At 38.6% G+C, this 13,984-nt stretch overlaps 3 protein-coding genes across 3 annotated transcripts; 2 read left to right on the top strand and 1 right to left on the bottom strand.

The window, feature by feature from the left end:
- The first annotated feature begins 280 nt into the window (after positions 1 to 280).
- Positions 281 to 4,245, top strand: LOC107035467 (cell cycle control protein 50A). Its single transcript, XM_015252876.2, has 4 exons — positions 281 to 470; positions 1,913 to 2,722; positions 3,391 to 3,556; positions 3,658 to 4,245. The coding sequence occupies exons 1-4, from the start codon at positions 419 to 421 to the stop codon at positions 3,701 to 3,703; spliced, it is 1,074 nt and encodes a 357-aa protein (XP_015108362.1). The 5' UTR covers positions 281 to 418; the 3' UTR covers positions 3,704 to 4,245.
- Positions 4,229 to 6,763, bottom strand: LOC107035468 (histone chaperone asf1). Its single transcript, XM_015252877.2, has 3 exons — positions 6,394 to 6,763; positions 5,842 to 5,957; positions 4,229 to 5,173 (listed from the first exon to the last, which is right to left on the bottom strand). The coding sequence occupies exons 1-3, from the start codon at positions 6,500 to 6,502 to the stop codon at positions 4,802 to 4,804; spliced, it is 597 nt and encodes a 198-aa protein (XP_015108363.1). The 5' UTR covers positions 6,503 to 6,763; the 3' UTR covers positions 4,229 to 4,801.
- Positions 6,764 to 7,129: 366 nt separating this feature from the next.
- Positions 7,130 to 13,325, top strand: LOC107035455 (ubiquitin carboxyl-terminal hydrolase 8). The gene is made up of 4 exons (XM_015252863.1): positions 7,130 to 7,512; positions 8,860 to 10,030; positions 10,739 to 11,419; positions 12,647 to 13,325. Exons 1-4 carry the CDS (start codon positions 7,443 to 7,445, stop codon positions 12,912 to 12,914), a joined length of 2,190 nt encoding a protein of 729 aa, XP_015108349.1. The 5' UTR covers positions 7,130 to 7,442; the 3' UTR covers positions 12,915 to 13,325.
- The last annotated feature ends 659 nt before the right edge of the window (positions 13,326 to 13,984 follow it).

The raw sequence follows: 13,984 nt of genomic DNA, 5'->3' as shown, positions 1-13,984 counted from the left end.
TACAGCCTGTACAAGATAAATTAAATTAATTTTTTTTTGCATTTTCGTTTTTCGCGATTATCTCGGAAACTATGAGAGATAGAGCCTTAAAACCGAATTTGGGGTCCCTATACCCCCCCATCGTCCCCCCAAATCATCATAAAAATAAATAAAAAATTTAGGCTCAATATGAAAATTATCGTCAGTATGAAACTTTCTTAATATAAATAATTATGTCGTGTTGTGGATTCAATTCTCCCGCCCACGTTTCGCTTCTTGAAGTCGTCTTCGACCCATCGACTGCGATTGGTCGTCTTAGTAATCGCAGCAGGCCACTATTCGAGTGTCACAAATGAGGAAAAATATTTATCTATTACCAAAAACCTAGAGTAACCGAATATATTAGTAAATAAACGAGACTGAGGACTCGACTGTCACCATGACAAGTGTTAGTGAAACAAGTTCATTACCAAAAACCAAAAAACCATCAGGTAAATCGTGTCAATACAGTGTCAAGTGTTGTTACCCCTCACGTAACCTCACGTAATCACAGAAAATAGGATTCCTATTATCTGGAGTGGAATCTAAAGGCCCCAGGGGGGATTAGAATCGATGAAATAAAAAAATCCTCGAGATTTCCTTGCAAAATTCCCGGATTTTCTCATTTTTAATTGAGCGAGGGCTCTTCACGTGTCACGAGTACAAATATTGACAGCTCTAGACTCACCTTGGAAGAATTGATTATCATTTCGTGAAGACCATCACAACTTCGCATTAATCAAAACATTATTTCGTAAAAAGAATGAAGTCAAAAGAAATTTTGGTGGATAAAGTATTTTCATTTTACCTAATTAATTTCGTAGAAATCTATTTGTGATAAGGACAGATGATTCAGTGATGATAATGATATTCTTGAAGGTGACTCAGTTTACCCAGAAGTTATCATTTCGAGGTCATTGCGCTGAAAAAACTGATACGATAAGGAAGGATGGGGTAAAACGGACACTTAACTTTTTATAATGTTAATGAAATGTTCGATTGTTGATGAACGCGAATTTTTTTTTCTCAATAAAACGAACAATTTTTCCCTTTTGTGACGAACCTAGACTACGCTCAGTTGATAAACCTGCTTTTGAGATTAGATTGCAAGCAATTTATTATTTCCCTGAGGGAAAACCAAAATATAACAAAATTATTACAAATGAATCTTATAAATTATTCACATTATAGATTAGTTTTTATTTATTATTCAGTTCACGTATTTGTTTTGTTCAGTATTTTGTTTGTTTTTAATTAAATTATTCATCTTTTTTTTTCCGTATATTATTTATATTTGTTATTTACAAGATTAGTTTCATTCAATTTTTTTATATATATAACAGTCCCATAGCTACCATCACATATATTCATCATAATTATCTTTATAATTTTCATTGACAAGATATCAACATTCTTTAAAACTCAAGTTGCCATTTACCCCACCCTCTCTCTGTAAAAATATTCCCCAAATCTTCCGCAGAGATAGTTCTAGTGTTTAATTTCCTCCATGGACCCTTCATTCCTCAAATTGAACAAATATTCGTTGAAATTTAAGTTCTAATCTCTCCCAGAAGACCTTAAATATTTCTTACTTCTACGTTTATCCTACAATCACTCGTCATCGAGCCGTAAAAATTCGACAAACTTCACTCTATTACGTTTCAAGCACTTCGCTACAGAATCAATTCCCAAAATGTATATAATTTCCCAGTATCAGCCTGTTATCATCGACAAATCTCTGTCGTTGCTCACCTTCCTCCCACCGCGTCGATCTATTTACCCTAAGACAATAGTGAAAATCGACTCGAATCGTTTTCCCGTTTCGCCACCGAATTTTTAAATAAGTTTTCAACAAATGCGTCGATGAGTTCTCACCGAGTCTCCCGAAAAACAGATAGTGCCTTCAAACAACAGCGTCTTCCCGCGTGGCAGCCGATCCTCACAGCAGGCACAGTCCTCCCCACCTTCTTCGTGATAGGCATAGCCTTCATTCCAGCTGGGATCGGTCTCCTGTACTTCTCCGACGAGGTTCGGGAGTACGCAGTCGACTACACAAACTGCATATCCCTCCGGGAGAACCGAAGATGCTCGGACGTTATCTTCAACAATCCTGGGAGTGTCTGCCAGTGCAACGTCACCTTTCGCCTCGAGCACGACTTCAAGGCCGACGTCTACATGTACTACGGCCTGACGAATTTCTACCAGAATCACAGACGTTACGTCAAATCGAGGGATGACAATCAACTCCTGGGGAGACTCAGCTACGACGTCTCCACTGACTGCGAGCCATTCGCCTACAATGAAACTGTTGTACCGAAAAAAGCTGTTGCACCTTGTGGAGCAATCGCCAATTCCCTCTTCAGTGACGAGTTGAGCTTATTTTCAGTGGAGTTGGGACAGACCATTCCACTCATCAAGACTGGCATTGCCTGGCCCTCTGACAAGAATATCAAGTTCAAAAATCCACCTGGCAATCTCACCAAGGCTTTCGAGGACTACGAGAAACCCAGGAATTGGACGAAATATGTCTGGCAGTTGGACGAAGAGGATCCGAGTAATAATGGATTTCAGAATGAGGATTTGATCGTTTGGATGAGGACTGCTGCACTACCCACGTTCAGGAAATTGTACAGGAGGATCAATCATACGGAGCCGTTGTTCAAGGGACTGAAGAAGGGGGATTATATCTTGAGTGTTAATTACTGTGAGTATTTTTTGGGGAAATGGCAGGGGATGATTTGTAGATGAGAATATTTGCGGAAGACGTCTGCTGACATTTTCGCTTGGAAGTATTCATTAATAAGATGATTTTTTTATATAACATAATTAAAATATTGTTTGAAAATCAAAATTTGTGGGGAGGAAACGTAGAATAATTAATTTTGTCTTCGGAAAACATAATGTCAAGAGAATTTCATGTTTACAATTTTTTTAAAGTTTATTTGAGGTGAAATTTGCGATTTAAGTCTGTAAATTTTGTTAGACTTCTTCATTTTTGTTTATCTTTATTAGAAAACCACTCCAAGACAAAATCCCTTTGGAGCCATAAGAAAATACATTAGATTGCAATGAATTTTACAAAAATATTTAGGGAAATGTCAGAAGAGCTTTTTTGCATTCGAGAAAATTCTCCACATAATAGATCCTTCAACATTTTGCTTTAAAATAATTCACCAACACCAGGAGAATGTCATGTTTACAATTTTTTAAAAATAAATTTGAAGCGAAATTCTGCATTAAAAAAGTCTCAATAGATTCTGTTGGAGAAATATTTGCAAAATGAAGCTGAATTCAATTTTGACATTATCATAATTCCATTCCATTCTAATAGAATTTGTTAATGGTAATAACTAACTGATCATTTTCCTTTAGCTTATCAAGTTTCCTCGTTCGAGGGAAGTAAACGCATGATTCTGAGTACGACGTCTCTTCTTGGTGGTAAAAATCCATTCCTGGGAATTGCATACATCGTTGTAGGATGCGTGTGCCTAGTTCTGGGAGTTGCATTATTGATAATTCACATTAAATGTTCAAAGAGGTGAGAGCAAAGACCCAGTTCCGCATTGAAATGATAAAACGAATCTAAAATAGCTTCATCTCAAGAACAATATTAATTGACATTTCTATTTTTAATTCCAGCACGAATGAGATGATCAATGTTAATCAACACACCCCCTACCAATAGTCTAATGAGCCAGGAGGGAATCCTGGAAGGATTTCAGCACTAATTGGTGTTTTATTATCGAGAGAAATCAGTGAAAATGTCCGACTGTCCACCAACAGTCGATTTATTCGTAATAATGCACATGAGACGTAATTAGCTTAATCCCTTAGCGAAGAAATTCTTTTCTCTGTAAAAATATTCCCTCGATGTTTATTATTCATAATCTTCGGAGATTGTTCTAGTGTTTAATTTCCTCCATTCAATCTTCATTCCCTCAGATTGAACAACTATTCGGTGAAATTTATTGTCTAATTTCTCACAGAAAACGTTAGATGTTTGTTAGTTCCACGTTTATCAGCACTGAATCAATCCCCAAAATTTATATTATTTTTCAGTATTACTGTGTTATTATCGACAACTCTCTGTTGTTACTCATCTTCCTCACATCTCGATGTATTTACTCGGAGACGAAACGAGATGCATTTGATATGCATTATTTTAACTGTCGAAGGAATTAATAACAAAAATAAAAATAAACTCCAGTTGTTCCTGTTTTACGTAGAAAAGTGTTATATAATTCCCTCCATTAAGATAATCATATTTTATGTGTATTTACACGGCGAATTATCTCTCTACAATGAATCCACAACTTCTCCATTTTCACATTCAAATGCAGTCTGTCACAATTACCCATAACTAATCAGTAAAATATTTTAATGAACTTATCGAAAAATGCATTGAGACACTTTCCAGCAGCAATAATCGACTATCTCTCAATTAACACTCACGTTATTCTAAAAAATATACAAACACTTTATTTTTAAATTCCTTTCATACACTGAATTTCCAGTAATAGTGGCCGAATATCAGTGGCAAAAACCGTTGGGAAGAATGTACGAGAACATCAGGGGAAAATTGTCCTAAAAAACAACGAAAAAAGGGGGTGATAGAAATTAATAATGAACACCAGAATATACTAGCTCACTCTGATGAATGAAACGAGAGAAAAAATGAACAAAAATGGTATTTAAATATTTCGAGTCCCTCGATAATCGGGATAATTATTTTTAAATAGTGTCTAGTCCACCGGAGATGACGAGAGGAGTGGTTAATCTTGTTTCACATGACCTCCATACTGTTTTGAGTATTTTCACTAAAGCCTAGCTTCGAGGATGACGCCTCCTGTGTGCTGTCACCCATTGTGTGGTCCTCCATGGCGTCCTGGCTGCCATTTGTTGTGGAGCCGACACCATCGTCCCAGTTGATCTTGAATCTCGTCACTCTGGGCTTGTCTCCGAGGATATTTCGTTGGACTTTGTCGAATTGGGGCTGGGCTGGGGGATTCTCACGTAACTCGGGGTCTGTGTACTCGTTGTTTATGAAGTAACCGACTCGGACGAACTCGTTTCCTCTGTAGGAGCACGTCAGGAGGACCACTGTTACGCCTAGGGCGTCGTTCACTGGGATACGACTCACGTCGGGGGGATCAGCCTGAAAGAAAATTCCATTCGGTTTTATCGATATTCTTGAGCGGGGAATTTAGAGATGAAAAAATGCTTTTAACGAAGACGCAGCGGGTTTATCTTGTCATGCGGAGTAGAGTTTTTTAATTTTCATTTGATGAAATTTAAGAATTCAAGGGGAAATTGTCAAAGTTTTTTTTTAAGTGAAGAAATTTCCTAGAAAACTGATATTTGTTTTTTTTTTTTGTAAAACATTTATCAACGAGACACTTTTTTAATTACAACATCTGTTGAATTAATTGAATAAAATTAAATAAATCAACTACTTCAGTTGACATTTTTTAATTAAAATTTTTGTGGTGGAAATTCAGAGCTGAAAAAAAATATTTTTAATTTTTTTTCTAAAAATCACTCATCAACGAGGCGTCTGTTAAATTAATTAAATCAAGTGAACTTAATGAATCAATGGATTAATTGAATTGAATAAATTAAAATCCCTAAATGCAAAATGTCAAATGTGCTAGTCTTAAACCTTTCGACAATTGTTTTCACTTGCCTCAAATTTCAGGCAATTCCCAAGAAAACTTCAACATTTCCCTTGCCAACGAGACAATATTTACAAACACTCTCTTCGATCAACCTAAATCGATCGAATTAAGCGAGAATAATGAACAGATTCTCAGAAACAAAAATTACCTGGAAAACAAACATGTGTCGTCCCTCAGGGATAGGTCCCACGTAGATGGTGTCCAAGATCTGATCAAACTCTTCAGACTCTGCGCTCCCCACGTAGATCATCTTCCACTCTAGATCTGCAACGAAACGAAAAAAAGTAGTTGTTAATCCCGAACATCTCGACATCGGCAGAGTGAAATTCCCCAATTTTTTTTTCATTCTAAAGATAATTTTACAATCTTCAAAATAAGCCCTGACCCACAAAAATCCCATCATTTGTTCATAAAATATTAACGATTGACTCCATCTCCTTTCATCTCATTTCGAAATCAAAACCGACGAAATAACTAATCTTCAATCGGCAATATCTCGACAACCGTAGAGTGAAATTCCTCAATTTTTCTTTCATTTTAAACACAATTTTCCGCTCTTAAAAACGCGCGCTGATTCGTCAAAATCGCACCATTTCTCCCAGAACTATTGCCAGTCAAATGTGGGGCGACCCCTAACCTCCCCAAAAAATTCAAATCCCAAACGATAAAAACATTTCGGTAATTCCCCTGCGTAAATTACCTTCTTTGAGCTCCTCGATGCACTCGAAGGTCACCTCAAACTGGAAGGGATTGAGAAAAGGCGACGGGTTATCGAGCACCGCGACATTGGCCAGCTGCACCTTAGCCATTTTCTCGGCCGAATGAACCCTCAAAAGTGAAAAATCCCTCGAAACGCCAACCAAACACCAATATTTGACCAAAAACCCCGATAATTTCCGTCTCCCCTGGATGTCGAGTAATTCCCGAAGCTAATCACGACAAATCGGCGGAAATAAATCGCTTGTCTAGCCCGAGAAACGGAACAATGGGCTCATGAGCTCTGGGAGATCAACGAAAACTGGCTTTGGCGGGCTGAGCACATCGGCTGGGCGGCAAATATTCGTGACATCCCGCTCAACTCCACGAACAACCGAACGACAACAGAACTACCAAACACAACCCATTCTGTTTTCCCGCATTGACCCACTCCGACCCCTCTATTCGCCCCTGAGCACCGATTTCCATCGATCGACAAGGAAAATTCCCCTCGATTTGCCCCTCAAATCGACAAAAACGAGGGAAACCACTCGATTTTTCCCTCGTTTTGGGCCATTTCCACGGAATTTCGGGGATTATGGACCTCTGAGGACCATTTCAAGGTCACAAAATGGTCCTCGAGGGCCACGAGATGACGGGAGTGACGCTGAATGCACACAGATGTCCCCACGAGGGCAATTCCCTCGCCATGTTGATTCTGGGAATGCGAAGCTCGTCTTGTTGTTTACGGAAATTGGGAAAATCAAGAGACCACGCCGTGAGGGCACATTTCCCGCCAACTAGGGTACACCTACGTGATGCTTTTCGGCGGCAAACAATCGTGAGGATGTTACCAACTCAGTGATCAGGAGTATCAAGGCTTCATCGAGTCCTCTGGGTCTTCTCGCCGAGAGCTGGGTCACAACGTGCGGATTGTGTTTATTTATGTGAAGACAATTTTTGGGTTTCGGGGGCTGTTTGTGCCGTGGGAGTGCGTCTGGGGAGCATCTCTGGGGGAGGACATCGGATTGAGGGGTTTTTCGCTCCGGGAGAATGCTGAGTGTCACGACGGCCACGGTCCACCGGGCTATGTGTCCGGGGACACCTCAAAACACTACACCAGGTGAGTGAAAATTTGGCGAATTTTATTGCAGATTATTGAAGGAATCGTTCAGGGAAGTAATGATTCATTCAACTATTTTTTTAATTTATTTATTTATTTGTTTGCTTGGTTCAAATGTTTTTAAGTCATGAACGAACTCGTCTGTATTAAGAGAAAATTTGGTCATTAAAGTGTCGTACAGTTTGGTACAGACCAGAATGTTGATTCAACCTTTTTCAATTGTCAAATTTGTCAATTTAATTGAGGGAGAAAAATCTGAAAAAATATCACGACTATTCAGCATCATTCTAATCACGTATTGCACTGAATTATTATTTTTTGAACATTCGTTGTTTATGAATAAATAGTTGAAATTGTTTAAAGTTTCGGAAAACTTATTTTTCAGGCATGAAATCGATTTCTGGTAAAATTCTGAATATGAGCAAATTTTTTACGATTCTGAACAAATGATTTTTGTGGTGGAAAATTGATTGTTTATAAATTACTGGGGGGTACGCCCTCTGATCGCTCCGTTCGCCAACCCCCACATGACCCTTGATTTTTAACTCTTCATTGCAGACTTAATATCGAGGACTAAATTTTCATCACCAGAAGTCGATTTGGATTTTTATAATAGACAGAGAGTTATAAAAAATCTCGTGATTTTTAACAATTGCAATTTTTGAAGTATTTCATCTTCCTTCAAAGTAAACTTACAAATTTTTTAGTCAGATTATTAAAATGTTTTGTAACCCTTCAATATCGAGATTCAAATTCAAACCTGCAAAGTTCAAATAATAAAATCGATATCATTAGGGATATCCAAGTATCTTTTTAACCATTTTCAATTGTCAAATTTGTCAATTAAATTGAGATAGAAAAATCAAAAAAAAATCATGAATATTCAGCGTCATCTAAATCACATTTTTGATTGATTGCCTATAAATTATTTATAGGAAATATTCATAATTTTCAAAAACTGCAATTTTCAAAACATTTCATCAATTTTCCTTCGACAGTTAACCATTTCCAATTGTCAACTTCGTCAATTAAATTGCGTGAGAAAAATTGCAAAAAAATATGAATATTCAGCATCATTCAAATTACAATCGCCAAGGCAAAGATTCGGAAGCAAAAATATATTTTCACTATTCTCCGTGAAACAAATTTCTGAAGAGATAATTATGTAGTTCGTAGGAAATGAACTCCATAATTTTTTAAAATATCTCAGAACCCAACGAAAACCCACCCAGTGATCATAAAAACCATTTTGTAGCTCTCAATCTTCTCCCCAAAAATAAATATTCTCCACAAGCCAAAATCTCCATTCGACGAAAGCCCTCACCCCACCTCATCTCTCCTCCCCAGAGCGAAAGGATCGATCCTGGAGTTGCGACTACAACGCGATCTCCAAGCGCCGCTGCAGAGCGACGACATCAAGAAAAAACCTCTCCCTCCGCCTGAGCGACCCCCTCGAACTGAACATCGAGGTCTCCAGTCACCCAATCGCCGCCGACAAGACACCAAAATCAAAAATCCCAATCTCCAAGATCCACTCGAACACCATAAGCACGTCCAAGCCACGAAGACATGCGGTGACACTGCTGAAGCAAGAAAAAACCCCGACGCACAGTCTCTGCGTCAACCCCGTGTCCAAAGAGGCGTCTCAAAAGGCTGCTGAAGCTGAATCCAGCTCCAAGGAATCGACTGGTGATGGACTCGCCGACAAGTCTTCAGAGGCTGTTCCTCAGCCAAAGATCCAGTCCCCAAACGAAGTCGATGGGAAATCAATTGAGGAAAAAGAGAAGAAAGACGAGGAAAAAAATTATGATGAGAAAAATCCTGACGAAAAAGCAAAACCTTCTCCCCAAGGACTCAGCAGTTCTCCATTGGAGGCTGGGGGAAAGCGCAAGCGAGGGTCAGAGTCCAGAATGTCAGCAGCTATCAAGATGTTGAAGTCAGATGACAATGATGTTGATTATTCCAAGCGCAGGCCTGCTCTGGACTCGACAATCGAGGAGTCGCAGCCAGACGAGGGCATAAATGTCCCCAGGAATGACCTCTCGGAGGGCACCAGCCCCTCGGAGAGCCAGCTCCAGGGGGACAATTGGAACAGCGAGGAGAACTGGAATAAACTGCAGGAGGAGAACTGGAATAAAATTCAGCAGGAGAACTGGGAGTACAATCAGCAGGACAACTGGGTGAATCCATACTGCGAACGCCAGGAGATCTGGCACAATCCACAGACCAGCAATTGGGACAATTGGGACGACGGCAGTGCCCCAGTCCCCGCCGAGGATCCATTCGACCAGCTACAGCCTGAGGAGCCCTTCTACATGACTGGGTTTCCAAATCCACCAGCGGAAAATCGGTGCTGGCTCAATGCCACTCTGCAGACGATCTTTGCGCTACCTCTGGTGGATCCCCTGGGGAGGCTCGACATGACCAGGTGCTCCATGCTCACCAAGACACTCATGGCTATTCAGTTGTTCTGGAGGAGGGGGGCTGCTGACAGGGAGAAGACCTATCAAACTGTCGCGTAAGTTTTTTGGAGGAATTTTCCGGGATTTTTTGGTCTGTTTGTTTGGGGATTATTTAGATCTACGGAGTCATTATTTGGTGGGATGAATGGAGAAGGAGGAACGACTTAAATTTGAAAGATTTGAAATTGAAAAATTCAAATTTTATTTCAGTTTTTAGATAATTTATCTCAATCTTTGGAAAGTGGAGAAGTTTTCGTGGACAACTTTTTTGGAGAAAGGTTTTAAGTAACTTTACGAGATACAAAAATCTTTACTTAGTCATTTATTCATCTCTTGGTATTTTTTAATAAAATTATTCGTTAAAGATAAAGAAGAAAAAATGAAAAATTTGGATTGACGAATAAGATCACTCGAATTTTTAGATTAATTTTTTGGAAAGCATCTTCAATTCTCTGAAAAATACATAAATTATTATGAATAACTTTTTTCATAGGAAATTTTTACCAGCTTATTTTTTTGCGTCATAATGATTTCGGTAATGAATGATTTTAGAAATTTGACAAACTACTGCTTGAAATTCCTCCTCACTGAGACAAATATAAAATTAAAAAATGAGACACCCGAATTAAGTAATTAATTTTCGTTCAATTCCTCTGAAAGTCAAAGAGACAAATAAATCTTCATTTTCTGTAGCTGAAATTCTCCCAGAAAAAAATTCCAAAAGTTGTCCTGTTCTCAGTTTAATATAAAGTATCAATATGCAGTCGATTCAAAAACCAATTGGACATCCTGGACGACACCTACTCGTCCTACCGTCAGCAGGACGTCTCCGAATTCCTGATGAAGCTCCTGAATCACGTGAAGAACGACTGTGAGAAAATAATCAAAGAGATGAAGAGCCCTGACGAGACTGAGAACGTTCCCGAAGCGAGTGTCGTAAAAGCCACTCAGAGATCCCCCCAGACGCCGCTGAAACGTCCACCACTTGCCCAAATTTCCCCCTTCAAGAGCAGAAATGATTGCAGTGATGTCTCCGCATGCAGTCCAAAGTCCCACGAGTCCACTGAGGAATCATCGGAGTCCATTCTGAATCCCATCGACGAGTTCTTCCTCCTCCCCATGATGGAGCGCTATGTCTGCCAGAACTGTCATAAACACCGTCAGCGCAAGGTCGACAACATGATGCTGTACGTCGATCTACCGGAGAACGCGACTGACCCCATCGAACTGGCTGATGCCATTGGAAAAAGCCTCGAGCCTGAGGACAGAACTCTCACCTGTGGCAAGTGCAAATGCGAGAAGCACAAGCTCTTCACCACCTTCAGAGGACTTCCAAATGTGCTCATTGTGCAGATAAATCGGTATGGAATGAGTGATGGATACGTCGCCAAGATGAATTCCGTTGTTCATATTTCTGAGATACTGGAGATCAGCACTGACGAAGGGTGAGTTTATTCATTTTATGGGAAAGACGGAGTTGTTCAATTATTTGGGGATTTTCGTGGGATTTTCTTCGTGATAAATGTCGTGAGATGATGAATTTCAGGCGGGAATCCTGGGGAAAACGAAAAAAGGGATAAGAGAAATTAATAGATCACCAGGAAACACTAGTTCACTCTCTGATGAATGAAACGAGAGAATAAACGAACAAAAATGGTTTTTAAATATTTCGACTCCCTCGATAATCGGGATAGTTATCTTGAATAGTCCACACTGAGAGAAAAAATTAATGGTATCAAGAGAGTTGTATTTGAACAAACCATAATTTGGTTGTTAATTTTCAAATAAACATGATTTCATAGTGAATACCAGTTATCTCTTCTTGAGATGCATTTGATTGGGAGAAGTCGAACTCTAGAATTAAAGTTCCTTTTATTTGTCGCAATAATGAGGGTATTTGATTTCTTTCTTGCCAAATGTTTGCCAACTCGTGCCAGAAATCCGTTGGTTTACCCAAAAATCAAAATTATTCTCATGACTAAATACGTTGTTATGTCACTCAACACGATCATACGTTGTTCCAAGTAAATTATAATTGAAGTGAGTATTTCGTATGTCGAATCAGGACGAATATTGTTACGCGGAAAAAGCTTTGAGATTGTAGTAAGATGTCGTTGAGTTGAAAGAAGTTGATATTTCTTGACTTAAAAAATCGCAGTATACAATAACAGAATCGCAGATTACGGAAATTCTACACAAACTTGGATATCACAAATTTCGAGAAAACAACATTCAATTCGTTCCTCAATGTAATCGTCTCCTAGGTGCGAATTTTTGATCAATTCATGAAAGTAGAAAATTTCTCTACTGGAGATTATATTGGTTTAAAAAAAAATAGAACTTTTCCATTTTTGTGGTGAATACATGTGGCTTGACACCCAGGACTGTTTTATTTGATTGAAGTAAATGTATCTCAAGAAATAATTGATATTCACCGTAAGATCTCATTTACTTGGAATTGGTTCAAGTATATAATACTTGTTCCGAGAAAAAAACATCTCAATAAAAATGTTTTCTTAATTTTATCAGTGTAGTCCACTGGAGATAACGAAACGAATGATTAATCTCACTCACATGACCTCCATCCGCTTGAGTACTTTCAATAATGTGAGAATAACATTTAAGAATAAACGTTTTAATCATGTTATTAATTTTTTAAACTTTATTTTCAGAAAAAGTGAGGATCGACAGTGCCAGAAATTCATTCCAGTGTGTATAATAGCTCACGTAGGCAGTGCAATGGACTGTGGGCATTACACAAGTTATGTGAAGCACGGTGACCAGTGGTTTCATTACAACGACATGAATGTAACGCCAATGTCAACGAGTGAAGCCCTCACAGCTGCTCAAACCACTGCCTATCTCGTATTCTTCGTGAATGCCGATCTTCTCCCCAAGTCCCCGAGCCTCGAGGACGGGCTGGAGGAAGTTTCCCGATAGCATTTGGCTCAGATTGTCATTTACGTCCCACTCGTCTCGATTATCAGAGACGATTACTGGGACTGGAATTTGCAATTTGTTGGTGTCTTGTCACTTGTGGACTGGACGTTGAATTTAACTGGATCCAACGGATCTCTCGACGGATCTGTACACCTGGAGGATCTACTGCGACCTATATCTCGTGCCTTCAATCAATTTTAGCTATTTTTTCCTACCAACATCCTCATTGTATTCAGATTTTTTTCTCTTAGGTATAGGTGTACATATCGATTCATTCATCTTTGAGTATATGGAATCCTAGAGTTTTTAGTGATTGATGTTCAATTCAGAGTCATTGTATTTTTCTGTCTGTAATAAGAGAAATTTATCAAACTGATTTTCAATAAATTATGCAATTTCTGAAGGTTTTCATTTTTGTGTTCTATTATTAATTCATTATTCACATTTGTGGAGAAGAAAACTTGAGAGACTGTTTCGAAAATCCGCTATTGAAAATTTATTCATTAAAAACAGGAGAATAACGGCTTAAACGACGAAAACAAAATAATATAAATTTGAACAGTTGACAGTTTATTCCAAAGATTTTCATTTTCTCTACTTGAAAAATTGGAGAATAGTTTCTCCATTATCTTCATTTTACTTCATAAACTTTATAACGTGAAAATTTACCTTGAAAAGCCCACAATCTCAATATCTTCAAAATTTAAGTTATGTTTATGCTACTTGAACCCTTTCAATTTTCTAATCTTAAGTTTGAGCCCCAAATAATTAATTTTTCATTCGCAAACGTTTGAAATTAATTTTTAATTAATTGTTAAAAGTTGAAGATTTCAAACACTTTAGAATCGGTAAAACGTCACAAAAGGTCGAGCGCTGGACCAATCACAGAATGGCTAGAGCCGACCTAACCCAATCTTGAGTAGGCCTCGGCCAATGGAGGACGACAACTCCCCACTCTTTTCTTTTTCGACCAATGAAGCGTTACCTGACCGTCTTCGTGACGTCATGACCGAAAAATTGGCCTCGAAAACGACTGATTTTCAATTAATTATCATAAGACATCTAGACAA

Source organism: Diachasma alloeum, unplaced genomic scaffold (genome assembly GCF_001412515.2).
Source record: "Diachasma alloeum isolate Michigan unplaced genomic scaffold, Dall2.0 Dall_scaffold_00198, whole genome shotgun sequence".
NCBI classification, from domain to species: domain Eukaryota; kingdom Metazoa; phylum Arthropoda; class Insecta; order Hymenoptera; family Braconidae; genus Diachasma; species Diachasma alloeum.
This window is presented reverse-complemented; position numbering and strand designations above follow the sequence as displayed.

Bases quoted from the DNA above. Each gene is read 5' to 3' on its own strand.
- LOC107035468 (XM_015252877.2), bottom strand. From the start codon at position 6,502: ATGGCTAAGGTGCAGCTGGCCAATGTCGCGGTGCTCGATAACCCGTCG. The intron at 5,958-6,393 runs GTAATTTACGCA...GTTTCGTTGCAG, and splicing joins CATCGAGGAGCTCAAAGAAG to ATCTAGAGTGGAAGATGATC. The intron at 5,174-5,841 runs GTAATTTTTGTT...ATTTTCTTTCAG, and splicing joins GACACATGTTTGTTTTCCAG to GCTGATCCCCCCGACGTGAG.
- LOC107035455 (XM_015252863.1), top strand. From the start codon at position 7,443: ATGCTGAGTGTCACGACGGCCACGGTCCACCGGGCTATGTGTCCGGGG. The intron at 10,031-10,738 runs GTAAGTTTTTTG...ATCAATATGCAG, and splicing joins AAGACCTATCAAACTGTCGC to TCGATTCAAAAACCAATTGG. The intron at 11,420-12,646 runs GTGAGTTTATTC...CTTTATTTTCAG, and splicing joins GAGATCAGCACTGACGAAGG to AAAAAGTGAGGATCGACAGT.
- LOC107035467 (XM_015252876.2), top strand. From the start codon at position 419: ATGACAAGTGTTAGTGAAACAAGTTCATTACCAAAAACCAAAAAACCA. The intron at 2,723-3,390 runs GTGAGTATTTTT...ATTTTCCTTTAG, and splicing joins TATCTTGAGTGTTAATTACT to CTTATCAAGTTTCCTCGTTC. The intron at 3,557-3,657 runs GTGAGAGCAAAG...TTTTAATTCCAG, and splicing joins CACATTAAATGTTCAAAGAG to CACGAATGAGATGATCAATG.